The sequence below is a fragment of the Eretmochelys imbricata genome, chromosome 10 (genome assembly GCF_965152235.1).
Source record: "Eretmochelys imbricata isolate rEreImb1 chromosome 10, rEreImb1.hap1, whole genome shotgun sequence".
Taxonomy (NCBI): domain Eukaryota; kingdom Metazoa; phylum Chordata; order Testudines; family Cheloniidae; genus Eretmochelys; species Eretmochelys imbricata.
The window spans coordinates 14,190,248-14,217,916 of NC_135581.1; the positions used below are offsets into that span (position 1 = coordinate 14,190,248).

Genomic DNA, 27,669 nt, shown 5'->3' on the forward strand with positions numbered 1-27,669 from the left:
TAAAGAGTACCACAGTAATACATAAGGAGCGGCTAAATGTTAAAACACATGGTGGGATAACTCCAACTCATCATGGTATAATCTGAAACCCAAAGGACTGACTCTCTGAGGCTAAGACACAAGACAAGCAAAATTACTGAGAATTACTTAGTCAGTGCAGGCTATGTCAGGCAGAGCAACTAGGACACATTTCGGGCCAGATTCTCAGTTACTGCATTCCTGTGCTTGGGGCAGGGATGGTGGAAAAAGTAGGAGTAAAAATGGTTTTAAGACATCTTTCTGCTCCCTCAATTCTGGGGCTGTACAGGGCCCTGCTCAGCACCCCTGCCATGCATGTTAGAGTAGCCTCAGGACTGCTCTAAATGATGCTCTGCTTACTAGGTCCCTCTGTGAGCCCTGAGAAGTAGAGAATAGCTATAATGCAGTGCACTCTTGCCACACCCTCAACTTGCACACAGCACATCCCTATTTCTCCCCCTACATCTTGGACTGGGAACAGGGATGCCTTATGCCAGTTCTAGGGTTGCCAACTTTATACTTGCACAAAACCGAACACCCTTGCTCCACCCCCTGCCCCACTCCTTCTCCGAAGCCCTGCTCCTTCTCTGAAGCCCCGCCTCTTCTCTGAGGCCCCGCCCCCTCTCACTCCATCCCCCCTCTCTCTGTCACTCACTCTCCCCACCCTCACTCACTCACTCATTTTCAGCGGGCTGGCTCAGGTGGTTGGGGTGCGGGAGGGAGTGAGGGCTCCAGATGGGGGTGTGGGCTCCAGGGTGGGGACTAGGAATAAGGGATTTGGGGTACAGGAGGTGGCTCTGGGTTGGGGTAGGGGTTGGTGTGTAGGGGGTGGGGTGGGCGGGAAGGGCTCCAGTTAGTGGTGCGGGCTTTGGGGTGGGGCTGGGACCAAGGGGTTGGGGCAAGGGGTTGGGGCACCGGAGGGGTGCAGGCTCCAGGCAGTGCTTACCTCAGGCAGCTCCTGGAAACAGCAGCATGTCCCACCTCCAGCTTCTATGCGGAGGCACAGCCAGGCGGCTCTGCACACTGCCCCGCCTGCAGGCATTGCCCCCACATCTCCCGTTGGTTCCTGGCCAATGGGAGCAGCGGAGGTGGCACTTGGGGCAGGGGTAATGCTTGGAGCCCCTTGGCTGCCCCTATGCCTAGGAGCTGGAGGGGGAACATGCTGCTTCCGGGAGCTGCGCAGAGCCACGGCAGGCAGGGAGCCTTCCTTAGCCCCTCTGTACCGCCAACCACACTTTTAACAGCCCGGTCAGCAGTGCTGACCGGAGCCACCAGGGTCCCTTTTTGACTGGGCGTTCTGGTTGAAAATTGGACACCTGATAACCCTTGTCAGCTCTGTGCCATCTGCATCCCTTTGTGGTAGGGGCATTCTTTGCAGAGGCTGCTTCTGCCTTCTGATTTACATTGACAGGGTCCCATAAAAGGGCCTTATTATAACAGAGAATCAGGCCCCTTTATTCTAGATAAGAAAGATCCCTGATAGTGGGAGGCACAGCTAAATGTCAGAACAGAGAAGACTTACAGCACGGTTCTCTCTCTGAGCATGCTCTGTTGAAATGCCATCGTGGCATCACATGGATCTTCCTCCTATATCTGGGTATGGGAGAAAACGTGGCTCCTTTTCGGTGGAGCTGCCCAAATTTAAATGTTCAGCTTAATGAGAGTTGTACTGAGAAACACTTAGCTCCTAAACATAACTGAAGTCTGATAGTCTATGTAAACTCTGTGGCTTAAATGACAGGAATCAGATTTTCTGCTGAATAAAGCTCTAAAGTATCAGATGAAAAAGAATCCTTATCTAAAAGGCTTAGCCAAATCATATGATCTTCCATACACAGTAATGTAAATGACAATATAATATGTTTCCTTTTGGACGTGGGAGGGTAATGATTGGATAATATGACAATAATAATAAGCTGGATGTGAAATTTTATTACCTTGCATCACATCACAGGATTACAACAAAACCAAACAACTACAAACTAAAGAAAATATAATAATGATTAGATTTGCCCCTAAATGAGAGAATTAATATAGCATTTTCATCTCCTTTTTGTTTTGGTGGTAGCATTTCGAATAGGTCCAAAATACAAGCGATAGATATATTGACAAATTCACTTATTTCTGAAGTCAGTATTTCTGCCAACTTTTATATACGTCGTCTCTCACTCACCTCCTTAGTATTTCACTGGCCAGGTAACTATCACTGCAGCTGGAAGCTGGACCACAGATTAGCAAGATTTACAAAGAGGTTTTATAATGCTGACAGAGGATCATCTTGATTCTACTTCTGTGAGTACTATCTGGCTTACGTGTGTGAGATATTTCATCATTCATACCGCACGAATGAATGCATTTATTTATAACTGTTCATATGCACACACAGAAAATTTATTTAGGGCTTCTTTTTTATTCTTGCATGCAAATTAGTTTTTCAGGCCTTCTCAATTTTACACACCCATGTGAAGAACATTATCATAGGCTGTAAAATTGTAAGCAAAATTGTACTATCATTATTGTGATAGACACTTGATATGATAGGAATGTCCAGAAAGTCTTAAAGATATATTTTAACACATTACTTAGTAGGGTTATTAAATGAACTTTTTTTTGTTATGTGAGTCACTGGCAGCATAATTTGGGCAGGCACTGTGCAAGTTCTCCTAAGCTTCTCAGCTCTGCCAAAGCCCTTCTGTCTTGACCTGCATCACCCTCTTATTTCAGATCTGGGTCTCTCCTGAGTGGAAGCTACCACTCATGCTACAATTGCAGGTTGGTTTTTGTGTCACTAACCAGTGTGGGACTGTGTCAAGTAAACTCATCTGGCTCCTGACCTTTGGCAGATTTGGACTGAGGTCTCCAGAACCTATAGATGCTGCCTTGTCACCCCTGCTTCACCAACTGCTATTTATTCCCTTTTCCTCTTTTGAAAAGCCACATGCGGGATGCTGACCATTACTAAATAAATATGCAGAAATGGGAAATAAGTTATGGAAGATGGAAGTTCAAGGAACAAACATGAGGATAAAATAAACAGTTTAAAGAGCCCGATCCCCAACCCTCTCCCCGCCTGCCCTATTCCCCTCCTCCACAGCAGTGGAAGGTCCCAGATGCAGCAAAATCAATACAGTTCTATTACATGAAGGGACAGGAGGGAGATGGGCATAGTGGATTTGTAGACTCCAAGCAAGGGTGCCTGCACCAGCAAGCTCTGCTCCATGAGGATTGCCTGCACATCGGTATGAATTGTGGACGCAATGTGGCCTAGTAGATAGAACACAAGACAGGAGACGGGCTCTCTATTCCCAGCACTACCACTGGCCTGCTGGGTAACCTTGGGCAAGTCATTTCACCCCATAGGTAAAATGGGGTTAAGAATGCTTATCTCCTTTGTAAAATGTGTTAGCAATACTAAGAAATAGGTATTACTAATATGCAGAACTTGCTTACTTGAAATGAAATACTGACAGCTCGTCTTTCATGGAGTAACGACTAGGGTTGCCAATTTTGGTTGGACGTATTCCTGGAGATTTAATCACATGACATCATCTTTATTCCTGGAGATTCCAGGCCAATCCTGGAGGGTTGGCAACCCTCATGACAACATGGCACTAATTAGTGAATAGGGATCTAATCTCTGACAGTAAACTGTCATTCAAAGCAGCAAGCATAGCAAGTTGCAAACCCACCATTACCTCTTCACTCCCAAAGACTAATTAATTAGAGTATAAACACCTACGATGGAGAGAGCTAATCAATAGAGTCCTAAAAAAGCCAAAGGCATGCTACCAGTGTAAAACAAGGCCACCTATTTAGTTACAGCCCAGAAGGCAAACAGGTACTGTCAGTGCCTACATACTGTGGTGACTGGTGCGATATAAATGCCTTAGTTGGACAAGAGTACAAAATAGATGTTGTACTGTTCCTGGACCATTAACAGATCTTTCCAAGCCTGCTGGAGAGGCTAGGGAGAACCTCAGTTTTGTTGTAGCCACTGTACGAGGCCCATTTCAGGACGGATCATTTTGGGAAGACATTGATATCCATGGGGGTGGGGGGACAAGACCATCGGTTTGGGGACACATATACATTCTAATCCTACATCCTATAAATCCTTGTGAAATTGGGCAGCAGAGAGTTAGAAAAGGAAGTGCTTATCAGGGGGACATAAACATTTGTACCCCCAGAACATCCCACTCAAATGCAAGGGATCCCAGTCCAAGACTAGGGTTCCTAGCTGCTACAATAATACAAAGAATAATCAATTAATTATTATTATTAATAATATTATTATTAATAATAATAATAAGACGTAAAAGGCTTGCATGCAGGCACACCTTTCACACAGGCACATTCCAGCCTTGACTCTGCAGATGCTATTAATTCTGCCACCTGCCCAAGTTGCCTAAGTCCCCAACTTCTCACTGCTACCACATGCCGTCTGCCATGGCACCCACCTTTGTCAAGAAGTGCTCATTATACAGAGAGCATTGCCGGAAGGAAGCAAGTTGCAAGAGAAAGAAATTCCTAGTGCTTCCACAGAAAACATTCGATTTGCTGAAAACACACGTCTTGAGTGATTGTTACAACAGTCGGCTGGAATGACCCATAGGATAATCCTGAATAACGCCACTATGGGTTGAGCACAGTATTGCAGGTGTGGCGAGACAGGAAAAGGTGTACCCTATTTTCCTTGTCATGGCCACCAGCCAAGTGAAATGGTCCAGTTCTGACCTGGCCAAGTGGATCTTAACCAATGGGGCCCTGATTTCACTTAGAACCTCTAGGAGCTATAGTTCCATGACTACCACTCATAACACAAAATATATGTGCTGTGATATCATTTCAATGACATCCACAGGAGAACAGTTCAATGAAAACCCTTTCTAAAGATGATCAAAAAGAACGGGTGTATCTTGGGATTACACCCTGATGATACTATGATAATAAACACACATCAGGGATGTTTTCTTTAAACTCATTTCACTGCACTGAATAATCCTCCTCTAAGTTACCTTGAGTATGAAAATGTTTACATGGGAGTCAATATCTAATGATATTTCTAAAAAACTTAGAACAAATTGCACTATGACTGAATGGGTCTAGACACCAGCCAAGACTTTCATTTCCAGAGGTGAATCTCCATGGCAAGGATGGAATACACGGAATGGGCAATATGGAGGAGATTGCATTCCTATTTGCAATGGTATAGAGGAATTTAGTCTGAACAGGGCTATCAACTTGGGCCCTCTTCAAAATCCCATTGAAAATACTGGAAATTCTCCAGTTCCATTGAAAATATTGGAAATTCTCCAGTTGACTTCAATGGTCCTTGGACTGGGCCCCCTCATGATTGCTAAATCCATTTAAAATTTGTATTGAGATGATTTTTATATGGAACAAGTACAGTCTGATGAAGATATGATCAGGAGAAAAAGTAACTTAACACGCAGTATGTAGGATGTTTAAGTAGAAGTTCTGTTTTATGCTGCTACATGCGCTGGAGAATTTACAAGCTAGGGGCCAAATCCTGCTGTCCTTATTCAAAGTCATAGTCACATCCCACTTGTACTAGTGTAAATTTAGCATAACTCTCTCTGCTTCCTCCAGATTTACACTGTTGCAAGGGAGATCAGAATCTGGCTGTGAGTCAATACTCAGGCAAAAGTCCCAACAGGGATTGGGGAGGTCAGAACAGTGGGATTTGTCCCTACAGAACCAGTAATCACATGTATGGGGCCCTTGAAATGTCTGTATATTGACTGTAGCTCACGAAAGCTTATGCTCAAATAAATTGGTTAGTCTCTAAGGTGCCACAAGTACTCCTTTTCTTTTTGCGAATACAGACTAACACAGCTGTTACTCTGAAACCTGTATATTGACTGATACTTGCATACACACAATGAGGTGTTTCCTTTTCATCATTTTTTGAGATGTGATGCCTATATATTCTAAGCAGGCAGATAAGATCTGAATATTGTGATTATCAGTTTCAACCCTTCATATCAGTTTGTCACACCATATGTCCAAAATAACAGCCCCTTACAAGGTGCTAGATTTCTGCAGTGAGAACCACAGTAAAAATTGCTTCGAGCTGATTCACCAAGCAGAGTGGTTTTGTTTGTGCCTAGACCATGGATTGCTTAGTAGGGCTTTATGCAATGCATTCCAATCTGCCAAAGTGATAATCCTGACAGGCAGATAGAATAGCAGCTACTGTATGCATATCTTACTTCTGTAGCTGCAATTTGATTTAATTACTATGTTGACTTATAACAATACAAGGACTCCACAGGAATTTAAATTTGACCCCTTTTGGAAGGGCACGTTCTGTTCCCCTGCCATGGCCTCAGGCTAGGAGGAGCTCACTCTCCCCACCCCACCCTCCCCCGCCTTAGCCCCGGCCCAGGGAGGAGTTCGTTCCCCTCCTCTCCCACCACCACCTTGGCCCCAGGGCAGGAGGAGTTCTGTGCCCCCGACGATTAGGGTGGGGCTTGCCCACCCTTGTGCATGCCCTGTAACAGCATGTTTATATTGGATCCCTGCCAGCTGAAATCCAACAGGTTTGCAAAATGTATTTCCTCAAAACAGCAATAGATGCAATGGAATAAGGCAAAGCAATCATGCAGTGTGTATAGACAATTGGCCCTGATTCTGAAGTTCACATAGGCCTGTGTGAATCAGAAGTCATACCAATGAAGTCAATAGAGTAACACCAGTGTAAATTAAATCATAATCAGGTCTAGAGGCTGTATTTCACAGGTAAGTAGTCAAACTGCAACTTCAAAATCTGGACATAATTGTAGAAAATTAAAGCAATTAACATTTGTTTCTATTAGAGAGGTTTTATGTCCTATATAATGCCACTATCCTAAAATGCAAGTATTTGTATAGCACTCTCAAAGGGCAAATCAAAGAGAAATTTTAAGAATGCTACTAATTGTTTATTTGTAAAAGTGTGCAATTTAAAAGCCAGTAAAATAGCTATCCTTTGCCAACTAAAACAACTATATTAATTTCCCTACTACCTTGGTCTGAAATAGGCCAACTTTAGTGACCATCAGACTATGGTGCAAAGCCCCTCCCTTTGAAAGGAATTAGAGGAGGTCTGAGAAGATAGCCTTTTTAGGGAATATGAGATGGAGATGTATTTTATTTTATTTTATTTTTTCTGCCTGGCTATTTTTTCATTTCGTGGGAACTGCCATCATTTTATTTCATCTGTTGTTACAGATAGTATCTGCAAGGATACTTAGAGCTTGTCAAAGATGAGAAAGTGCATAGTGTTAACTCAAGTGCTAGTTAAAATATGTTACTTGACAGGTCTCTCACACGACACATCTTTCTAGTAAAGACAAATCCTTAGCCGCCAGGACTCCTATTTTTAAGATTACATTGGAATAAGTAAATAATTAAAAATAATACAATTCTTGCACCTGAAAAAAAAAAGGGAGTAATGGACACTGATTAGCTACAATCTTTTATAGAGGACTATAATGATCAATCTATCCTGTATTGGTACTTACCAAAATAATGGACTTATAAGAAAAATATGTACAAAAACCATGTAAGACTTAATTTTAACCTCCTTACACCACTGGAAATCTGGAATAAGATTCTGGTTTCATCCCAGTTTAAATCCAGAGTGACATCACTGATTTCCAGGGCACTTCTCTGGATGAAACAAATAGGGGTCTACTGACATTATTCTAAAATTCACAGATTTCACAGTGAATAGTGCCCTTTGTATAGGTATTTTAGAAACAGCCTGTCAAATTGTACAGGAGAGATATAATTCTCTATGAAATTCTATAGGATGGCTCCAAAGAAACCTCTAGAAATGATATTTTATGTTCAGTTCTACCTGGGAATTTTGCCATTGACTTTGATGAAGCAGGATTTCACCCTTCAAAAAAAAAAAAAAAAAGCCTCCAAGAGAAAAAACCTTATCTCTTTTGTTGCTAAGCCAGCTGTTTCACTCCCCCAGTTAACAACAACAAAGAGAAAACAAATAAAAATATAAAAAATAGGGTAGTTTTTAGCCAGATAAGCCAAAAGTCTTATAAATCTATGACTGTTCTCTCTCTCTCTGAATAAGTGACATAAAGAATCTTGACTTGAGACATTGCTGGGCATCTCAATAAATTTTGTTTACAAAGCTAATACAGTAACAGGAAGGAACATTGGGGTTGGTGCGGTTTTGGGGTTTTGTGATGATGACAGTAATATAGAACAATACAGTTGTAACAGTTACATATTAACTGTTCGACACATTGCAAGTACATTCAAACTTCCCTTAAGCTTTATTTATCACAGTAACATTCTCTTGGCAATTAAACTCCTCTTTTCCTGATTTTGCTCTGTTTGCCTGAATAAATGACCTGATGGTACAAGATTTGTGAGGCAACGTCAAACATTTAGCACAGGGGATGCCAAGAAGAGATTCTGGTTTCTCCATTTCCAAATACTGGCTGTGCTGAAGGATTCTTTCATGAGTTGGCTCACTTTATAGATATAATCAACAAAGAATTCAGCAGCTGTGAAATGCAAACTAACCAAGGCCTGCTCATGAGTTCTCCAGGAGTTAGAACAACTTGCCAGTTACATTTCACTGCAATGCTGCTGCAGAAACCATCTCTGAAGTGCAATGGAATATCCATTTAGTTAATAGATACCTGCCTGCCTTAGTAAAGAATTAGCATGTTCTTCTCATTCCACCCCATTTGAACCAATATAATTGCAACTCTGAAGAATACTAAGCAGGTCTAGATGTGTCAAGAAGGGTTCACTGATATTACAAATGGAATCAAGTGCAGACAGGGGGCTGTCCCCTCACACACTACTTGAATCTGAGCCCTGCAGAAATAAGGGATTTAGCTTTAAACTGACTAGAATAATGGACAGATTGGGACACTTTTGATCATGAATTTTCTCTGGGAATCAAGCTCAATATCCTGCTGGCTCCAGCCCCCTCTGGTATGTTAAAGAGTAACTCAGTTCAAACTTCAAAGACAGAGTTGCAACTCTCATAGTCTTCATCCCTTTATTTGACAGCTGAATTGAGGCCATAGTATTTATTCACAGGCAAGAAATGCTATATTATTTAACTGCTGTTCAGACTGGGCTAGAAGCATGGTTGTTCACAGGAAAAGGCATATCCACTCAGACGGAGACAAACACATCACTAGTCCTCCCCACGTTCCATCTCTGCCGCTGGGAATATGCATCCCACAGGATCTTCTAAAGGCTAGAATAACTACTGTGCACCTCTCCAGAAACAGAAGAGGAAATGGTCCTGGATGACCTATGGGACTTCTTGTGTTGTGCATACTCCCCCTTACGTGTTGATCAATGGAATGCAGTCATGGGGCTTGTAACACAATTATGGAGGAAGAATGCAGGGGTCCATTATGCAGGTGACTTTCCTGACTGTCAAAGCGAAAGCCTCTTCAACTTGCTGATCCCAGAGCTGAGAGTCAGGGAGGTCCATAAGACTCCTTTAAAGGTCTTCCTTGGCTGTGACTAAGGTAGGGAGGAACCCGACCATTGTATTAGCACTGATGATGCCCTAAGAACATGTAGGACATCCTTTGACATTATCCACATGAGTGTCATTGCCATATGACTCGGGCTCCACCAAATCACCGGCCATGAAAAACACATCACGGATCGTGAAATCTAGTCTTTTGTGGGCTTTTACCATATACTATACAGATTTCATGGGGGAGACCGGTGTTTCTCATGCTGGGGATCCTGACCCAAAAAGGAATTGCGGGGGGGGGGGTGTCACAAGCTATTTTAAGGGGGTCGCAGTATTGCCACCCATACTTCTGCACTGCCTTCGCAGCTGGGGGGAGGCTAGTGGTGGCTGTTGGCCGGGCGCCCATCTCTGAGGACAACACTCCACCAGCAGCAGGGCAGAAGTAAGGGCGGCAACACCATAATAGGCCACCCTTCCTTCGGCGCTGCTGCTGGCGGCGGCTCTGCCTTCAGAGCTGGGCTCCCGGCCAGCAGCCGCCGCTCGCCAGCGGCCCAGCTCTGAAGGCAGCACACTCGCCAGCAGCACTGCAGAAGCAAGAGTAGCAGTACCGCAACCCCTGCCCCCCTGCGATAACCTTGTAACCACCCAACATCTCCTCTTTGGGTCAATGACAAAGACCCTACAATGACAACGCCATGACATTTCAGATTTAAATAGCTGAAGTCATGACATTTACTATTTTTAAAATCCTGTGACCCTGAAATGGACCAAAATGGACCGTGAAATTTGGTAGGGCACCTTGCCTGGGAAGGAGTCAGGCTTGGGTGGCTACATAAAGCCTGGACCAAAAGCGATATCCCCTCAAAAGAGGGAACAGCTTAAATTTGGGGAAGGCTCCTTTCTGCTGGATAAGGCCCTTCCATGGGAAGTCCTGTAGATTTAACAGCTTGTATTTTTAAAGTTTTCGGATGTTCAGTTCCATGGAAGGAAATCACTCTGCATAGCTCACCAAACAATTCACAGGAAATAGATCATAAACTGCGGGAAACTGATATAGTCCCATTGAACTCAATAGAGTTACAGTAAAAGCTGTTTTATCCAACACTTCACCAACCGAAAAGCTCTATAAACTGGCATTTCTGATTTTCAATGAAATTCTGGTTTATAGTTGGCATGGGGCCAGCAGGGGGTGTGGAGCGTGGGCTCTGGGAGGGAGTTTGGGTGCAGGCAGGGGCATGGGGCACCAGAGGGGCTGCGGGGTGCCGGATCAGGGGGTCACTCACCTCGAGTGGGTCCCTACAAGCAGCGACCTGTCCCAGTTGCTCCTAGGCGGTGGTGTGGCAGGCAGCTCTGCCTGCTGCCCCCGCCCTGCCCCGGGTGCTAGCAACGCAGCTCCCATTGGTTAGGAACTGCGGCCAATGGGTGTTTCGGGGGGCAGCGCCTGCAGGCAAAGGCTCAGGCAGTGTGCAGAGCTGCCTGCCGTGCCTCCGCTTAGGAGCAGCCAGGACAGGTCGCCGCTTGTGGGGAGCCACCCAAGGTGAGCAGCCCCTGGATCAGACACCCCACACTCCATCCTGCACTGCCCCAAGCCCGCTCCCACACCCAAACTCCCTCCCTCTTAGTTAATGGGCATTTTTCACATACCAGCACCCCCATTCCCCCAATATGCCGGATAAAACAGCTCTTACTGTATATTGATTTGCACCAGCTTAGGATCTGGCTCCCTGTTCATAATGAAAACAAATACTCGCAAATGTCCTTAATAAAAATACTAAAGCATTCTACAGCCATCATGTGAACTACAGTCGTGTTGCCACTGTAAGATGGAGTGTTTGGGAACACCGTTGTGGAATGCTGCAGTGGTTCTTTTTATAAACATGTATTTAATGCAAAATCAGTTAGAAAATAACATTTTAACACCCTCGAAATCAAGCTGAAGGGGTGATTAAAACATAGTCATTTTCTGCTATTGTCCCTGTGGATGGCAATAATTGCTTCTGTATAGGAAATTGGTTATACATCCATTGTCATCCATCATCTTGCCAGTGGTGTATATAAAGCAGTACACATAGTAAACTTTTGATTTAACCTCATTAGCATTCCCAGAGCTACAATATCACAGCAATGATAATGATTTAAAATATCTGCATCTAAGTAAATGGAGACAAGAAGAATCTTGTACCATGTGGAAAGCCACCAAGGCCATCACTCTTTTACCTAATAATTAAAGACAGCTAGGCCCTGTCATGTTCTCAGAAATTTCCCAGGGAGGGTCAGAAATGATTTGGAATAGTGATAAAATGTGTCAGGTAAAATGTGCAAGGAAGGGAATGGGGGCAGGAGTTGAACCTCAGTTGGTATCATCCAAACCCATGCTCTGAGCATTGCTTTTATAGTTCCAGTGGTTTGGGGATGGTCCAATTAGGACATGCTTTGGCAACATCTCCCTTCAGACTTTTCTACATCATCTTACTTAGATTCTCTCTCAGAGATCTGAGCCTCCCAGCCCCACAAGAGGAACCAAGAAGAATGTGAATCCAGAGGAAGCCAGTCTGAATGGGAGGAATTTGGGAATAATGTGGGACCACTGGGGCCTTTGCACAAACACCTTGGGGTTCTGTGGATGATCTGAGATCCAGGGGATTTCTTCATAGATCTCAGGACACGTGTAAAGGAGGTTGATGTGAAGGAAACTCAGTTACTTGTTCCTTCTGAAGTCCATATAAGGCCTGATCTACCTTAGGCACTTATATGGCTTCCATTACTGTGCATTTCACAGTCTCTAATGCATTTATTCTCACAATATCCCTGTGAGGTAAGGTACCTCCCTTTATTATCACCATGTTACAAATGGGGAATAGAGGCACAGAGATATTAACTGAAGTGCCCAAGGTCACATAGGAAGTCTGTAGCAAAGCAGGAAATTGAACTCAGGTGTCAAGCTAACCCCCTGCCCACTGGACCATCCTTCCTGTCTACATGTACAATACAAAACAAATACATACTGAAACCCATGTATTCTGTGCTGCGTTATTCCTTTACACACTACCTTAAAGGAAATTAAGTGAACTTCCTTATAGGGGGAACAAAGAAAGGAAATGAGTTTATTATTCTAGTGATACCCACTGACACAGAGAGTGAATAGCTTCATTAAACATTCTGCAGCCTCAAGTGATTTTACTAAACCCTGTACACTAAGCACACGATGATTTTCATTATTACAATACAAACATATAGGACCTGATTCAGAGCTCACTTACATCAATTTTAAACCTGTGCAACTCCACTGACCTCAGTGGCATTACTCCTGCTTTACACAGGTGTAAGTGAGAGTAAAATCATTTCTGTTCCAGCCAAGTCTTTTCTCCTCACTTGCGCTTCTCAAAGAAACTCATTTTCACAGCTACAGTACAGCCTTAGCAAACAGTAGAGTGCAGCTCTAATACCAACAGCAATAAATCAAAGGATGAAATTATAATTCATCAAACACTATTAATGTCTTCCTCTCTAATAAATCGATTCTGAAAACCTGGCCAGAACTTGCACTCTTGCGGTAACATTTCTAAAATAAGTGATGTAATACAAACTGCAAAATATCGGAGCAAGTTTGTTTTGAATAAAGCTCCACATAAGAAAGGAACTTTGAGCACATCCTGTATTTCTGTGGGTGGAAGAATTCACAGAGAACAGTGTGCATGACATGACATATGAAACCACAATATACCTGCTGTCATCTAAGGATCTAATCCAAACCCCACTGTAGTCAATGCAAAGACTCCTATTGACTTCATGTGGATCAGGCTCTAAGAATGTTGAAACTCCTCATGCCTTAACATGCCTCCTCTTCTTAACATGCCTACAATTTACATTCAGTGGGAAGCTTAGATAATTAAGCACCACAAACTTAGAAGATATTCTGAGTGATCTTATAACAGCTGTCAAGACGGTAACATGCCACAGCTGTGTAGAGCAGCTTTAAAATGGAGCAAATCATTTCTTACTTACTTCATTGGTTTAAACAATGCTTGTCCATAATTTTGGAATGTCATGATCAGTTTTAGTTGGGTGCCTCCTGATTTCATTGCTGTGGGAGAAAAGTAAAACAATTAAAAATCACAGTGTACATTTCTACGTACAGTCAACAGTACAGTACACTGAAATAGCACATCTCTCTCTGTGTCTCAATCTAAGCTTTTATATTGCACTCATCATTGTGGTGTCTGAACACCCACATATACATTTATAGGGCACTCCGAAACATAAAGACTGAATTAGAGGATGAATAGGGGAAATGCAGTCTAGTGTAACTGCTCAAACTGACTGAACTGGAGTGGAAAGGGAATCCTGCATCCTGCATCAGCTTTTCCATTATTGGCCCGATCCTACAAGCGCAGAAACACCACTGGCTTCAGTGGGAGTTCTGAATGCTAAGCGTGTGTAGGTACAGGTCTCTAAATTCTCACTTCCCGCAATCCCTAAGTTCTTTCGACTTGCTACCATGAAAAGGGTGCATGATGGAAGAAGAGATTGGGTGTGTCTTGGAGAACACCAGAACCTTGGCTGTACAAATGGGTGAGGAGCAACCAGCCTTTAATTAAAGGCATGAACAGATACAATTGCAACTCCTATACTATGCTGTGATTAGTTTAAGTATTTATTATTCCTGAGCAATATATATATATATATATCTTTTATATTCTCCATGGGCATGATCCAAAGCCATTGAGGTCAATGGATAACTATGCATTGACTTCAGTGGGCTTTGGATCAGGCCCTGCATTAGGTGATCTGTACATAAGCGAGAGGTGACTTCAATGGAAGTTTTGAGTAAGGACTGAATAGTGACTGCAATTTGGCTCATGCTGCACATTGTAGACCATTTTTGCTTGACTCTCAAACACCAGCTGATGGTGAATTACTGTAACACTGACATTTATTGTTAGCAAACGGCACCATTTGGACAATATCACTTGAACAATTGGATGATGTTGTTTTTAATCCTGGACTGATACTTTTTTTGTGTAAGTGGGAAAAAACATGTCACTTAAAAAAACACACAGTACATGAATAAAAGAGTTCTCAAAGAGTGCATCTTATCTGATGATATGGTTAGTCAAGGGAGGTAAATATACACTTCAGCAGACCATCTGCTCTCCCACCAGCCAAAAACACTTTGAGTAAATGAAATGACCTACACCCAAGCTCTTTAATTCACTTCTGCATTGTGCAATGATGGCCATGTCAGTCATCTCAGTGTATGCAATTTAGTCCTTTTTAAAGTTTCCTCTGAATGATCAGATAATCCCCTTCTTTAGAAATCAGACAAAAAAGGTATAAATTTAAGAACTACGTAAAATGTCATATTATCTTTTTCATAAATTTTGCCTTAAAGCTGGCCTTATTTGGCATGTCTAATGTCTACATTTGCTTTCCCTAACCAATACCATTTGCTACACGTCCTATTAATTACTCCTCTCTGTGCCTTATTACTGATGGGTCACCAGCTCTCTTTCAGTGCTTGTAATCCATATATTTTTGCAACAAAATGCTATGCAAATCTGGTCAGTTTAATTACTCTTCTTCTGGAAGAAAATCCCTCCTGCATTGCTATTTTGCTGACCCCTGCCTTCTATTGCATTACTCGGCTATCCCAATGGAACAAATAAATAATTAGAAATTAAGGGGCATTAAACAACTCACACTGAACAGGTATACCAGAAACGTGTGGTTTTCATATATTAGGCTCACTCTGCTGTGCAGAGTAGGTTAGATCCTCATGTACACCAGAAGGGAAGGGGGGACGTATAGATGATTTTCCATCCACAAACACCTGAATCCTGGGGGCAACTAGAGCCAGTTCAGTCCCAAGAATAAATTAGAGCAACCTCAGGCTGCTGTAGTATGTGCTATCAGTAACATCTCAGGATCATTGTAGACAGCTTACTCTGGTAACAGCTCTGCTACACACCTAAATTGTCATCTATACTGAGTGGTCAAGAGCACGTAGTGTATAATTAACTACCCCACCTATATACCACCCAGGAGTCCCCAGCTGGCAGTTTAAACTAGCCTTCCATCACATTTCACTGCCAGAATAGTGTAAAGGACATAGAAAGGTGCCAACGTTGTGACTCTCATTGGCCAAGTTCTATTGTCACGTACATCGGTTTAAATCCAGAATTCTCCATTGACACCCATAGCGTTGCTCTGAGTAACAGAGATCAGAATTGCATCCTTAAGCTTAGATCCTCAGCTGCTGTAGCTCGGTGTGGCTCCCTTGCCAATGGCGAAGTTGCACTGATTTACACCAGCTGAGGAGCTGGCCCCTTGTCGCTTAAGTTTTCAAAATTGGTCTTTTTTCCATTCAGTTGCTAAACAGACAAATATGGGGCCAAGTCCTGCAGTCCTGTTCACTCTCCACTTCCATTACAATGAATGAGAGTTTTGTCCAAGTCATTCTTGTAGGATATAGACTTTTATTCAAGGACCAGTGTTGAGCCATCAATTGTTAAGCAAAACTCCCTGTTGACTTTCATGAGGATTTCTGTTTATAAATCGATGGCACAATATAGCTATGTATTCGCAAATAAACAACATTTGTTCCAAACTTTATTTTAAAAAGTATTTAATTGACTGAATGTAATGCATATAAAAAGTCCCCAGCCAAAAGAGGCTGTGGAAAAGGCATCAACTACAACATGGGAATGATATGCCCAAAGCAGAATCAGTGTTTGAAAAGCAGTGTCTAGTTTCATATCCCTTCACATAAAGCTGATTTTGCACCATTTCAACAGAATATTCCTATTTTACAAAAATTCAGGGTTCTACACCTGGTGTGACCTGGACCTGGTACAATCATTAAGAGTTGTGCAGTCACATGATCAGGAAAGCCTATATTGATTGGGACATTGTTCAAGACCAAAAGGGTGCAGAGATGGAGGAAAAAGAGGAGATTCCCTCACACCAGTTTCTAAACACACAGCTTGGAATACTCTAAGTTTACTAGGATGCCTAGCATGGTAAAGCAGCATAACAGATTGTTATTTGGCTAGCAACCTCAGCAGACAATGACTTTGGCAACAAGAAAGGGGAAACCTTTATGAAAGGCTCATGAAAAAAACTGCTCTGATTTGTTACACATGCGAGGCCTGATTTCCAGACAGAAAGAACAGGTCCATCCTTTGTGTGAGGGTGCAAGGTGAGAAGATTAAAGGTTCCCTCTGGCCTTGTCATATTCACCCACAGATTATAGCCTGTACATGCTAAATTGGTCGCAGAGCACTCTGGAGCACAAGAACGGCTGGAGTTTTGTGCCACTGTTGAGTTTAGATGTAGGGCTTCATGCCTCCCAGCCGGCCCCCTGCAACGCAGGGTGGATGGACACGTTACACACTGATTGAGGGTGGCACAGAAACCGCACTCCCCTTTTGCTTCTAGGGGCATTGTGCCTTGCCAGGGAACAATCTGCCCAGGCACTCCAGCAGGAGCGATGCAGCTCCACCCTGTCCCTTACGACGGCTCCCAACAACTTTAACCCAAAGGCTATACATACAGGTGCCTACCTACATATGCAAAAGGGAGGATTGTTAACATTAATTATACAGTGCCATAGTTGTGCATGACTCGTCGCAGATGAGAAAGAGATATGGTCTGAATCCAATGTGCTTTCAATCTACGGTCTTGAGCCTGCAGACAGTGACATGTGTGCTTAACTCTGGGATTGGGTGCATGCAGAAACCTTGATTTCCATGGGTCTATGTGGTAGTGTATGTCTAAAGCACGGCTCACATTCATGGAGACTTTATCTGAACATTAGGCCTAAAGATTTTTCTCCTCCCTTTAATATCAAGCCTGCTTGCTTGGCTTCTTTTCATTTTCTGACATATATGAATCAGACAAGGAACATTCCACTTGCCACTTTTGTTTCTCAGTTCAAACATGTTTCCCTTTATATTATGCCAAGGAATAAGAGTCCAATCATGTTCTAAAGCCTTGTTTGCTTGTTTGGAGATGCCCTTGAGACTTCAGCTGCTACCCAAATAAAAATTTCATAAGGATTTATAATACACAGGATTAGAACATACAGTATTCAGAGAAGAACACATAATGACACTAAGCCATTACAGCCTGTCACGTCTATGATCAGCATACTAAGACATTTCTAAGAAGGCCTTAAAATATAAGGCTGTTCTGACTCCAAAGATGTCCTCCAGTCAGGGTCATAATCCACATTTTAAAAAATGTCTGAATACGCCTTTATGTTACAGAGGATGAGCAGCTCTGGAAAAATTCTTAAAAACTTGCTGACACCATAAAGTACATCTTGAGTCAACTTTCGTCCAACAAGTCTTGGACATATTTATATAATGGTAAAAGTAAATTCCAGTACAAAGATGACGTTTAATCTTCAGGCAATTCAGCTTGTCAAAGAAAAAATTGAAAGCTAAAGGTTAATATACTCCAGACTTAACATCCTCTTTCATCTAAGGTATTGCAAGAATTTTATGGCCTGATTTCAAAATTTCAAGAGGCTTTGGAACAAATCCTCAGTGGGGTTGACTTTACTGGGGACATTTGGGGATAGAGGGCCTGGTCCAAAGGCCACTGAAGTCCATGAGCATCTTTCTATTGATTCTTCTGGACTTTGGATTAAGTGTATAATGATCTTCTCCCATGCTCACCTGTCATCCTTCTCCCATGTGTCCCAGGGGTTCCTAGTCAGTCATAACTCCAACTTCTCCCTCATCTAGTCCCTCCTGAAAACACATGTCCATGTTTTCTGCAAACCCTACACTTCACCTCTGTGAAGTGTTAAAATAGTAAAACCCTCTATGGAACTTATGAGATGTACGTCACCATGATCACTGAGTCATGTTTTTGTAGCTGTCCGTACACGGTTTCCTGCACCATCCTCTAAAGCATCTTGTACGGACTGCTGTCTGAGACAGGACATTGGACTGGATGAACCACTGGTGTGACCTAGTATGTCATTTCCTGGATATTGTTGCAACCCAGCCCTCATCCTCCCAATCCATTTAGAGGTATATATTTACCTTTGTAAATCAGACCTAAGTCTAACATAAACACCTCAACCTTGCTAGCAGATAATAGTCTGCACAGCCTAGATGCTTGTTTCCACACAAACTGTAATAAGGAACAAATTTCAAAACAAATTCAAGTCCCAGTCATTTTCTTAACTTGTTCTTGCTCAGCCACTGCTGCTGACTCATTTGTAAAGGCTTTCAAGATGATAAAAGCAGTTTTAAAAGGCGGAGAGATCGTCCCAAGTCTTTGTTGTACATTTTTAAGGTCTTCCCCTCACCCCATTCAGGCCTGTAAATTGAATCAATCTGCTGATTCTTGGCAGATTCATTGTTTTCTTATAAAGTAAATCAGTGGCGCTACATTTCATCATGTTTTTCACACATTCTTTCCTTGCCTTTTGACAAGATATTTATCATTTTATTGAGAGCCAGGATCTGGGTTCAGTATTCATAGCACTGTCTTTTATTTTGCTGTTTAGCCAATGTCTACCTTCGTTAATTGTGCCATTGATCTACCACATCAGTAATTTTGTGCTCTAGCGTTCTAATTATTGCCTGCACAAATTGAATGCATCCTAGGCTTTAGAAATGATCTGAATCAGGTAATGTTCCCAAGGCCTTTCAACCAGGGAATTAAAAAAGAAAAGAAAAAACACACAGAAGCCTGTTTTGCTCACATGCAAGCCAATGGCGAAACGCCTGTTGACTTTAATGGGAGCAGGATCAGGCCCACAGTCACTGAACTGATGCATCTAACTGCTCTATGCCATACAGTGCTCCTGGTTACACTGCTCATGCTGCTGCTGTGATTATGCACATGCATAAATGTGCAGGGGAATGGCTAATTACGGTAATTTGTGCAGGACGTAATGGTAATTCTCAATGCAAAGCAGGTGTGCAGTTCTGCATGCATATGTGGATGCACCTTTTCTGAAAACTGGGTTTCAATATTCAATTGAAAATATTAATGTTTAGGCTCTAGTCCTGCTCCCTTTTAAGTCATCAGAAGTTTTGTATTGAATTACATGAGAACAGAATCAGGCCCTTTGCACTGAACAGAATAAATAGCAAACACATACTGATAGGTAGGGCTTTGAATATATACTTGGCTTAAAGCTATTCTTAACCCTGTCCTTTTCAAGGCCACCTCTGGGTGTCACTGTGGGAACTAGATGTAATGTTCAGATTCCATTTTCCATAGTGGCATCATCAGTGGATTTGTTCCATTTAAACTTTAACCTCAAGGAAATGTCACCTTGATGCTCTCCGCTCTTGTGAACTAAGCAGTAATTGCGTCTCTCACCATTTTCATTTTAAGGTAACTGTATGGGTTACAGAATCTTGCAAGCAGTTTTGATTGATCCAGAGCTGTCTATTTGGACGTGACGCTTTCCAATTAATAACATTAAGCAGATACAGCTGACTTGGCTAAGAAGGCAGTTGAGCTACAGTTCAGGTTGCAAACAGTATCAAAACCACATAAGCCTATTAAAACCTATACATAACATATCAAAATATTACAAAACTAGCTGTAGACATGATTCCTTGCACTAAAAGGACTGGATAAGCTAATAGGTCTTTTCCAGCTAACTTCTAGGATTCTATATATTTAATTGCACTGAATGTCAAAAGAAAATGATGATTCTCAGGCAGTATGCAGATTTCAATTTGTTTTACACTTTTAACCTGGTAGTCATCTTCATAGCTGCCGTTCAAAACCAAACCACGAAAGGAACCATGCAAATTAACTTGGCAAATGTGCAGAATCATGTGAAACAATGTAGTGATCATTCATGTGTCCTTTGATAATACATGTCAGGCTTTATTCATCCATTCAAAAGCTTTGGAGTCCTTATTGCTTCTATGCACAAAAAGTGAAAAGTGGGCAGCTGTTAATATAATTAAAAAAAAAAGCGCTAAGAATTTGCAGTGTAAGACAAAACATACTACACTCCACAAATATCAATAATATAAAATAAGGTTCTTTCTTTCTTCAAACCTTGCTATAACCTTGTTCCCAGAGGAACAAACATGGCTTGGTTGCCAGTGGTTTGGGCCGGATCCTACCATCTTGATGCAGGCAACCCTCCCACTGTCCCCAGGATTGGGCCCCCTGATTTTTATAAGCTCACTTTAAAGGGCTAGCTTGAGTTCATATCTAGGAACTAATCTTTACCTATTTTTTCGGACAGAATTTGCACTTCTTTGGTTAAGGAACATTGTCTAATGAGATGCAGTGTTTAGTATTTTTGTATATCCAAATTGCAAGGCATCGTTGGTGTAAATTACTCTTATTTAGAATTTTATTACAGCAACATCTTGAGGCGCCAAACCCATTGTGCAAAACACCATACAAGCATATAACAGAATATCCCATATGCAATACATAATATAATAAATATGGTTTTGTGCATCTGTAGCACTTTTCCTCAGAGGATCTCAAAGCCCTAGCAAATCTTTAATTAATTAAAGCCTTACACAACAGCTGTAAGACATATAAAGTGAAATCAAGGCCACAGTGAAGTCAACGGCAAAATTTCTATTGGGCTTCATTGGAGCTGGGATTTTTCGCTTATAATTTTTATAATCATTTTGCTGATAGGTAAACTGAGGCAGAGAGAGATTAAGCAACATGCCCAAGAGTACAGAGCAAGTCAGTGGCTGGAACAGAAGTAAACTCTAGTATTTCTGATTCTCATTCCCCTCCTTCGATCACTAGCCAGCACACTCTCTATGACATTGTCCATTTGATAAGCATTACATTTATGTTCACGTCTGAGCATGCTACAAGCCATGGTTTTCCTTTGCATAACCAACATACACTATATTTAGATCTTGGAGAAAAATATATAGTTCAGTAAATTGTGAAGCTATGCTATTCAGCAGTGCAGTATATTCAGCAGTGGCCACTTTAGTCCAAATGCATTTTGAGAGATGCATGGTCCTCTTACAGCAAATCAAAACACGGCTGGGCAAGCATTTCAGATTCAAAGTCTTAAAGGTCCTGGGGTTAAGCAAAATTGTTGCCCTGAAGCTGTGCAAGGTGATAGATCAGGGAAGTGATACCACCACTCTCCAGGGTGTAGGAGGGGTAGGAGGGGACCCAGTTTACATCTCTTTCTCTTCCATCTCCTGATCGATAAGTGAGGAGTGCCTTTAAAATCAGCATAGTAAGGAGTTGTGCCCACTCCCTAATCCAATTGCAAGATGAATATTCTGTACATCATTCTTGACTGAGTGAGTGGGTCAGGAAAGGGGATTATCGTTCCCCACCCACAAGACAAGGCAGTAAAAATCACCTAGAACTTGTTCCACTGCAAATTATCCTTGTTATCCTGAGGCCTAGACTGCAGGAAGATGAAAAGCATTCGGTATTATCTAAGACAGTGACTGCTATTTCTATTATGTTAGGTGTTATCTAAAGGGGGCATATATACGGCACAATTCGCAAACCTGGGCTCCTTAATAAAGCATCTCAATCCAGAGGTGGGGCAGAAAACCAGCATACAGGTTCATACAAATGGCATTTATTTATGCACCTTACTGTCAATTTGATCATTCAGTACATTGGTCTGGACATCCTGTTAAGGCAACATGGTTTGAAAATTGCTTTCTTTGGGTGAAATTCCCCTCTAAGCAGAGCACAAGGCCGAAGCACTATTTAAGTTCCACTTAAAGCTTTGGTGTGTCTCTCTGCATAAAGTTGAATTTCATCACATAGCATTCTCCAAATCATGGCTCCTGCTGTCTTGACTAACTAAATCAATCCCTCCTTGCTGATCAAGAATCCCACTTAATCCTAATACTGTTCAGAGAAAACTATGGTTCACGGGATGGAAAATGTAACCATTAGGCCCAGTGATGCTGATTTAGTGGGGCAAAATTCCCATTGAAGCCAATGGAAGTTTTTACTGAATAAGATTGCAGGGGCAAAGCCCGGTGATCTAATCCAGTAGTGGAAATATAGATTATCAGCAGTTTTGTAGAGCTTCTACTATTTCATCATTGTGAAAAGTTGAAGAGTACTTAGGAAGCTGGTGTTTAATAGAAATTGCCTAATTTTTTATGTGCCTAAACCAACTGGACAATGATCAACCACCAGAAATAAATTATATTAGCTAGTTTAGAATGTCAGGACCATGGTTTTCTTTTCTTTTGTTGGCAACTATAAAGCCATATTCAAGAGCACTTAAACCTATCATTAACTGACCCCACAGCAAATATTTCCATGTGTTCCAGACCATTAAATGTACTGAATGGTCAACATAGTAACATCTCAATCATGGGTTTCTAAACGGAACAAACAGAGTTGAACTACGGACCCCATCCTGCTATCCTGATGCTTGTTTCACTGTCTTTTGAAATCAGTGTAGATCTGGATGTACAAACACTGCAGCTCTGGGCCTTAAAGCTACAGCAGTGCTGGAACACAATGCAGATTGGCAAGAGCTATAGAGACACTGCACTGTGTTGTTTCATTCTTTAAACACCTTCTGCAGGTGAAGATGTTGCTCTTCATCCCACCCACCCACCCCCTCAGGATTTTTTTTTAACACCAAACTCTTTGTTCAGAAAATTCAAATAAAATAAAAAAATCAGACTGGAAAAAATCAACTTGTTTTTTTACAGTTTAATGAGCACTATTCAACCATGTTGTAACTGTACCTCAGAAGTCAATAGGTTACCTCAGGGATGAATCTGGTCTAATATGCTTTGCAGCTAGAATCTTGCTAGCATCCACAGCAATACAAACGGCTTCTCAAATATTCATGCAACACGGAACTGGCAAGATATCTTTATGAAGCCTCTTTTATATTTAACAAGGAAAATAAGTGCAGACTAATGTAGCCAGGAAGCAATGTTTTAGGAACATCAAGTATAAGTAATGGAAAATACTCATTAATATTAAAACAGCAACAAGGTCTTGAATAAGTAAATAGTCATAAAAATATATGTATCTGAACCTACCAACACTGGTTATCTTCTGGGAGACCAGGTCTTGCAGCAAAGCCTCAATTGCAGGATTGTGTCTGGAATACAACTCATATCGATTAATACCAATGTGGAATTTTAACCAGTTTGGGTAGGAATCTACAGATGTTTCTGCGGTGGGTAAAAATTCTTCATCTTCATTACCTTCATTTTGCCTACCACAAAAAAAGTAGAGAGAGAGAGAAGTATTATTATTTTTTATCTGCCGGTTCTCCTCAAAGCAACTTAAAAGAGGGCTTCAGAACGCAATGCTGTGAAAAGCAAACAATGTAGAAGTGAGAGAAGGGTTTCAATTTATCCCTGACATGGATTAAAGGCCTGCTTCCACTTCCAGTGAAGCCATTGGGAGCTTTGCCATTGACCTCAATGAGAGCAGAGTTGTGACCTAAACTATTAGTGCTTGATCCAAAGACCATTAAAGTCAGTGGCAAAGCACCCATTGACTCCAATAGACATTGGATCAGACCCTTATGAAATAATAAAAACGTTGAACTCTGTGTTATACTGCATAGCACTGTCCTAAAACTCCAGAAGAGTGTTGGTTGAATTCAAAGTAGCTGTAGTATATTTTATTTTTTAATCCAGGGTACAATGTTAAAAAAACAAACCAGTGTTGTTTTTATTTATTGTACAGTTGTTGAAAACAACTTGAACAAGTTTAAGACAAAAATATAAACGTTATCCCAAATCTTTATTTAACAATTAACATGTCCTGAAGTTATTTGATAATTGCGATGTTACATTCAGGACTTATACCTCATATTCCTTTTTTTTATTTTATCATTCCAAGGGGACGAAAGGCAGTGAAATAACTTTTGACTACTTCCTAAATGCAAATTCTATTTCCCATGTCTGCAAGAAAGCTTGCTTAGCTTTAAGCTATTGTCATAGCAAAGAATGTTATGAATTAATGTTAACTGCTAAATTTGATTTTAATTATTTAAACCTTGGGAGCAATAACAAGCAGAGCAGCAGTTATATTGGAGATCCCATTGCTATCACATGTCTTGACCGAAGGGGTCAATTGTACCTTTAGCCATCTCTACATTCCATACATTATTGTCATATGCTGGTGACAGAGATTTTCCAGAGAAATTGGAAGTTTTCTAAGCTAGTGCGCTTTAAATTTGATTTTAATTATGATACATTGGGGGCCTTTGTGATTCATATAAACTTGAGGTTGAAAATGAAAACATTTACACTATATTGTTAAAGATTCAAATCCAGGCTGGTTGCTCCACTGCTTGTCAGAGCTTTTGCATGGCACAATAAAGCTGTTTAAACATTACAGAGCCACTGTGTTTGAAAGAGGGTGCTGTTGTATTAGAGACATGCCTTTTGATTTTTCAGCCTTTCAAGTTTCTAAGCATTTCTTATACATCAGTGGGGCAGAGAATTTATAGATGATACCAAATGCATTAAAAGTTAAAGACAGAAGCACTGGGCTTTAGAATGTCAAAAAATAATTCAGAGCAGAAAATGTATCAAAAGTCAGATCCCTAAGGTTGAAATCCGATTGATATCTGTATATTATGGACAGTTGTATGACCTTTGAAGTCAATCTCCCTGCTTCTGAGAGAAGTTAATATTTTATTGCTCTGTCTTCTGTTCTTTATTTTGTTAGTTTTTTTTTTTTTTTTGGGGGGGGGGGGGGAAATAACCAGGAAAGCTTATGCTCTAATAAATTTGTTAGTCTCTAAGGTGCCACAAGTCCTCCTGTTTTTTTTTTTTTTTTAGTTTAAACATGTTATTTTCTTATCCCATTTGTGATACCTGAATTATATCACTGAAGCTTTCATTTAATCTGAAATAGCTGTTACTCCAGTCTTGTAAATGACCTGTTAGAACCTATATTTCTTTACAGGCACAAAACAAATATTAATTTTATTTCCAGCTACTGGCTTTGACATATTTTGAAACCTACATCATAACAGGCAAATAGTCTCCGTTTTCTACTCACAATGCTATTTCTACCTTCAGGGTTTTAATAAGAAACAATAGTGCTTCTTAAATTATATGTAATAAATGTGGTCTATTGTGTTGTTTTTTAAAGTACTCAATAGTCTGAACACACACATCAGCTACCCTACGGCAGCTGCTTTTGTCACTTACAATTTTGCACCCCGGCAAAGCTTTTTGACACTGGAATGTAAGTAAGTGAAGTGCATTGCCATTTCAAACCCTGGGTGCAAGAAGAAGTGGCTCTCTTTCCTTCAAGCAAACAGGATATTTTAAGGTATTGTAATGGAAAGGAAGAGCCCAGATCCACTTGCCACACCAGTGGCTGTTGCATCAGTAGCTTTACTCTGAGCAAAGTGGGAAGTCACTTCCCACCAACCCAAGGCAGGATCATAACGTCCCCAGTCTCAGGATAATGCCACATGAACGTGACCCAAATTCTCTGCTGCCGGGGAGAAATCAGGCCTCGCCGTCGCTAGCCTCGGGGCCTGATCCTGCGCCCAGTGAAGCCGGTAGCAGTACATCCCCCTTTGCTTTCAGTGACAGCCCGCTGGGGACCCACAGCTTCGCGTCCCCACCGCCCCAGCCCTGCTCTACTCACCAGTCCTGGTTCTCGGCCGCTTTCGGGTTAAATCGGATATCGCTATTGACGTTAAACAAGACATCCTCCTCCGCCAGCGCCGGGGTGGCGATTTTGTAGAGGGGCTGCTCGAAGAGAGCCGCGAGTTTGGAGTACCCCTGCCCCCCGGGCTGGGCGTTTATACTCCCATCTTGGATGAGCGGCTTATGCCCCAGCTCCCGGCTTATGCCATTTTGTTCCAGTCTCTTAAAAGCTTCGGCTTTCTCCGAGGTCCCGGGGAGCTTCTCCAGCGAGTGGGAGGTGAGGTTGGAGCTGGGGTCGCTGCTGAAATCCTGCAGGATCCGCAGCGTGTGCTTGTTAGGCCAGCCCGGTTCCGAGCCGCCCTTAGTTCTCTGCTTCCCCCAGCCCTGAGCCTCCTCGCCCGGGGGGTCAGAACACGAGCAGCCCGTCTTGCCCTCCGTCCTCGCCGCTCGCTTCTCCAGCTTTGGTAACAGATCAATCATGATATGCATTGTGCAAGCGATCAGAAACACCATCAGGATCAGCACCCTGAATTTCCGGACTAAAATCATCTTCATGGTCCAGGGTCCTCCTAATAAATTATAAGGGGAGGGGCAATTTAAATATTTAAGGGAGCTCTTTCACAGAAAAAGCGTGTGGGTCTTGTTTTGTTTTGTTTTGTTTTGAGCGGAGCGAGAACAAATAAAACCAATCAAGTGGATAAAGTTATCTCCATCGGCTGTTCGAAATAAATATTCAAAAAGCAGTCGGTCCTGGCGTCTGAGTCTCATCAAGTACTGAGCAAAAAAAAAAAAAAAGAAAAAGAAAAAAAGAAAAAACAACAACAACAACAACAACCGAAAACCAAAAAAAACCGCCCCAAAGCAAGTCTTTAAAAATCAGTAGGAATACAAACGCCAACAGCAGTTCAATTCATAAACCCAGCTGTCCATTTTTTCTTTTCTTTTCTTTTTATGACAGGGATCACAACGGTAAAGAATAGGGATTATTGAAGAGACACCAACATCTGAAGCTCTGATTGGGTAAGAAAAAAAGACAGGAAGGGGGGAGGGGGTAATAATAATAATAATAATAATAAAACCTATTACAAATAAAAGGCTTTCAGGGGAAGCAAAGATGATCCATAATATTTAGATGTGCTGGAAACGCTGCCTCCCATCCTTTGAAATTGACCAGTGATGCAGTAGTGAGACACACTCTCTCTCCTCCGCGAGACTGTTTAAAAACATTGGCTGGAAAATGATTTTCTTAGACTGTTTCCAGATTCTTCATCCATCGCATCCAGTGCTTAGGAGAGAGAAATATTCAACTAGGATCAAGTCAGTGTGGTTGCTGGATCCAAGCTGGGGTTCCGGGGTTATTTTTTTTTTGTTTGTTTTTGTTTTTGGTTTTTGGTTGCAAAACGGTCTGATGGCACTACTGTACCGTAAAGCTTAAATATGGCACGAAAAAGGAGAGAGATTAGAGGACAGAAACTAGCGCAAATCGGTAGCGGTTCTTCCTGGCGAGGGAGGTGCCGTCTTTGATCTCTGCTGGGTCATACAGATCTGCCTTGAGAGAGAAAGAGGGAGAAA

General features: G+C 41.8%; 1 protein-coding gene across 1 annotated transcript in view; it reads right to left on the bottom strand.

Annotated features, from left to right (window-relative positions):
• The window catches only part of FAM20C (FAM20C golgi associated secretory pathway kinase), a 79,479-nt gene extending 52,562 nt beyond the window's left edge, over positions 1–26,917 (bottom strand). Inside the window, exons 1-3 of the mRNA XM_077828583.1 lie at positions 26,096–26,917; positions 23,512–23,690; positions 13,505–13,583 (exon numbers count right to left, since the gene is read on the bottom strand). Of these exons, the coding sequence (XP_077684709.1) occupies positions 13,505–13,583; positions 23,512–23,690; positions 26,096–26,652 (815 nt within the window). The 5' untranslated portion in view covers positions 26,653–26,917. The remainder of the gene's footprint in view (positions 1–13,504; positions 13,584–23,511; positions 23,691–26,095) is intronic.
• Between the last annotated feature and the right edge of the window lie 752 nt (positions 26,918–27,669).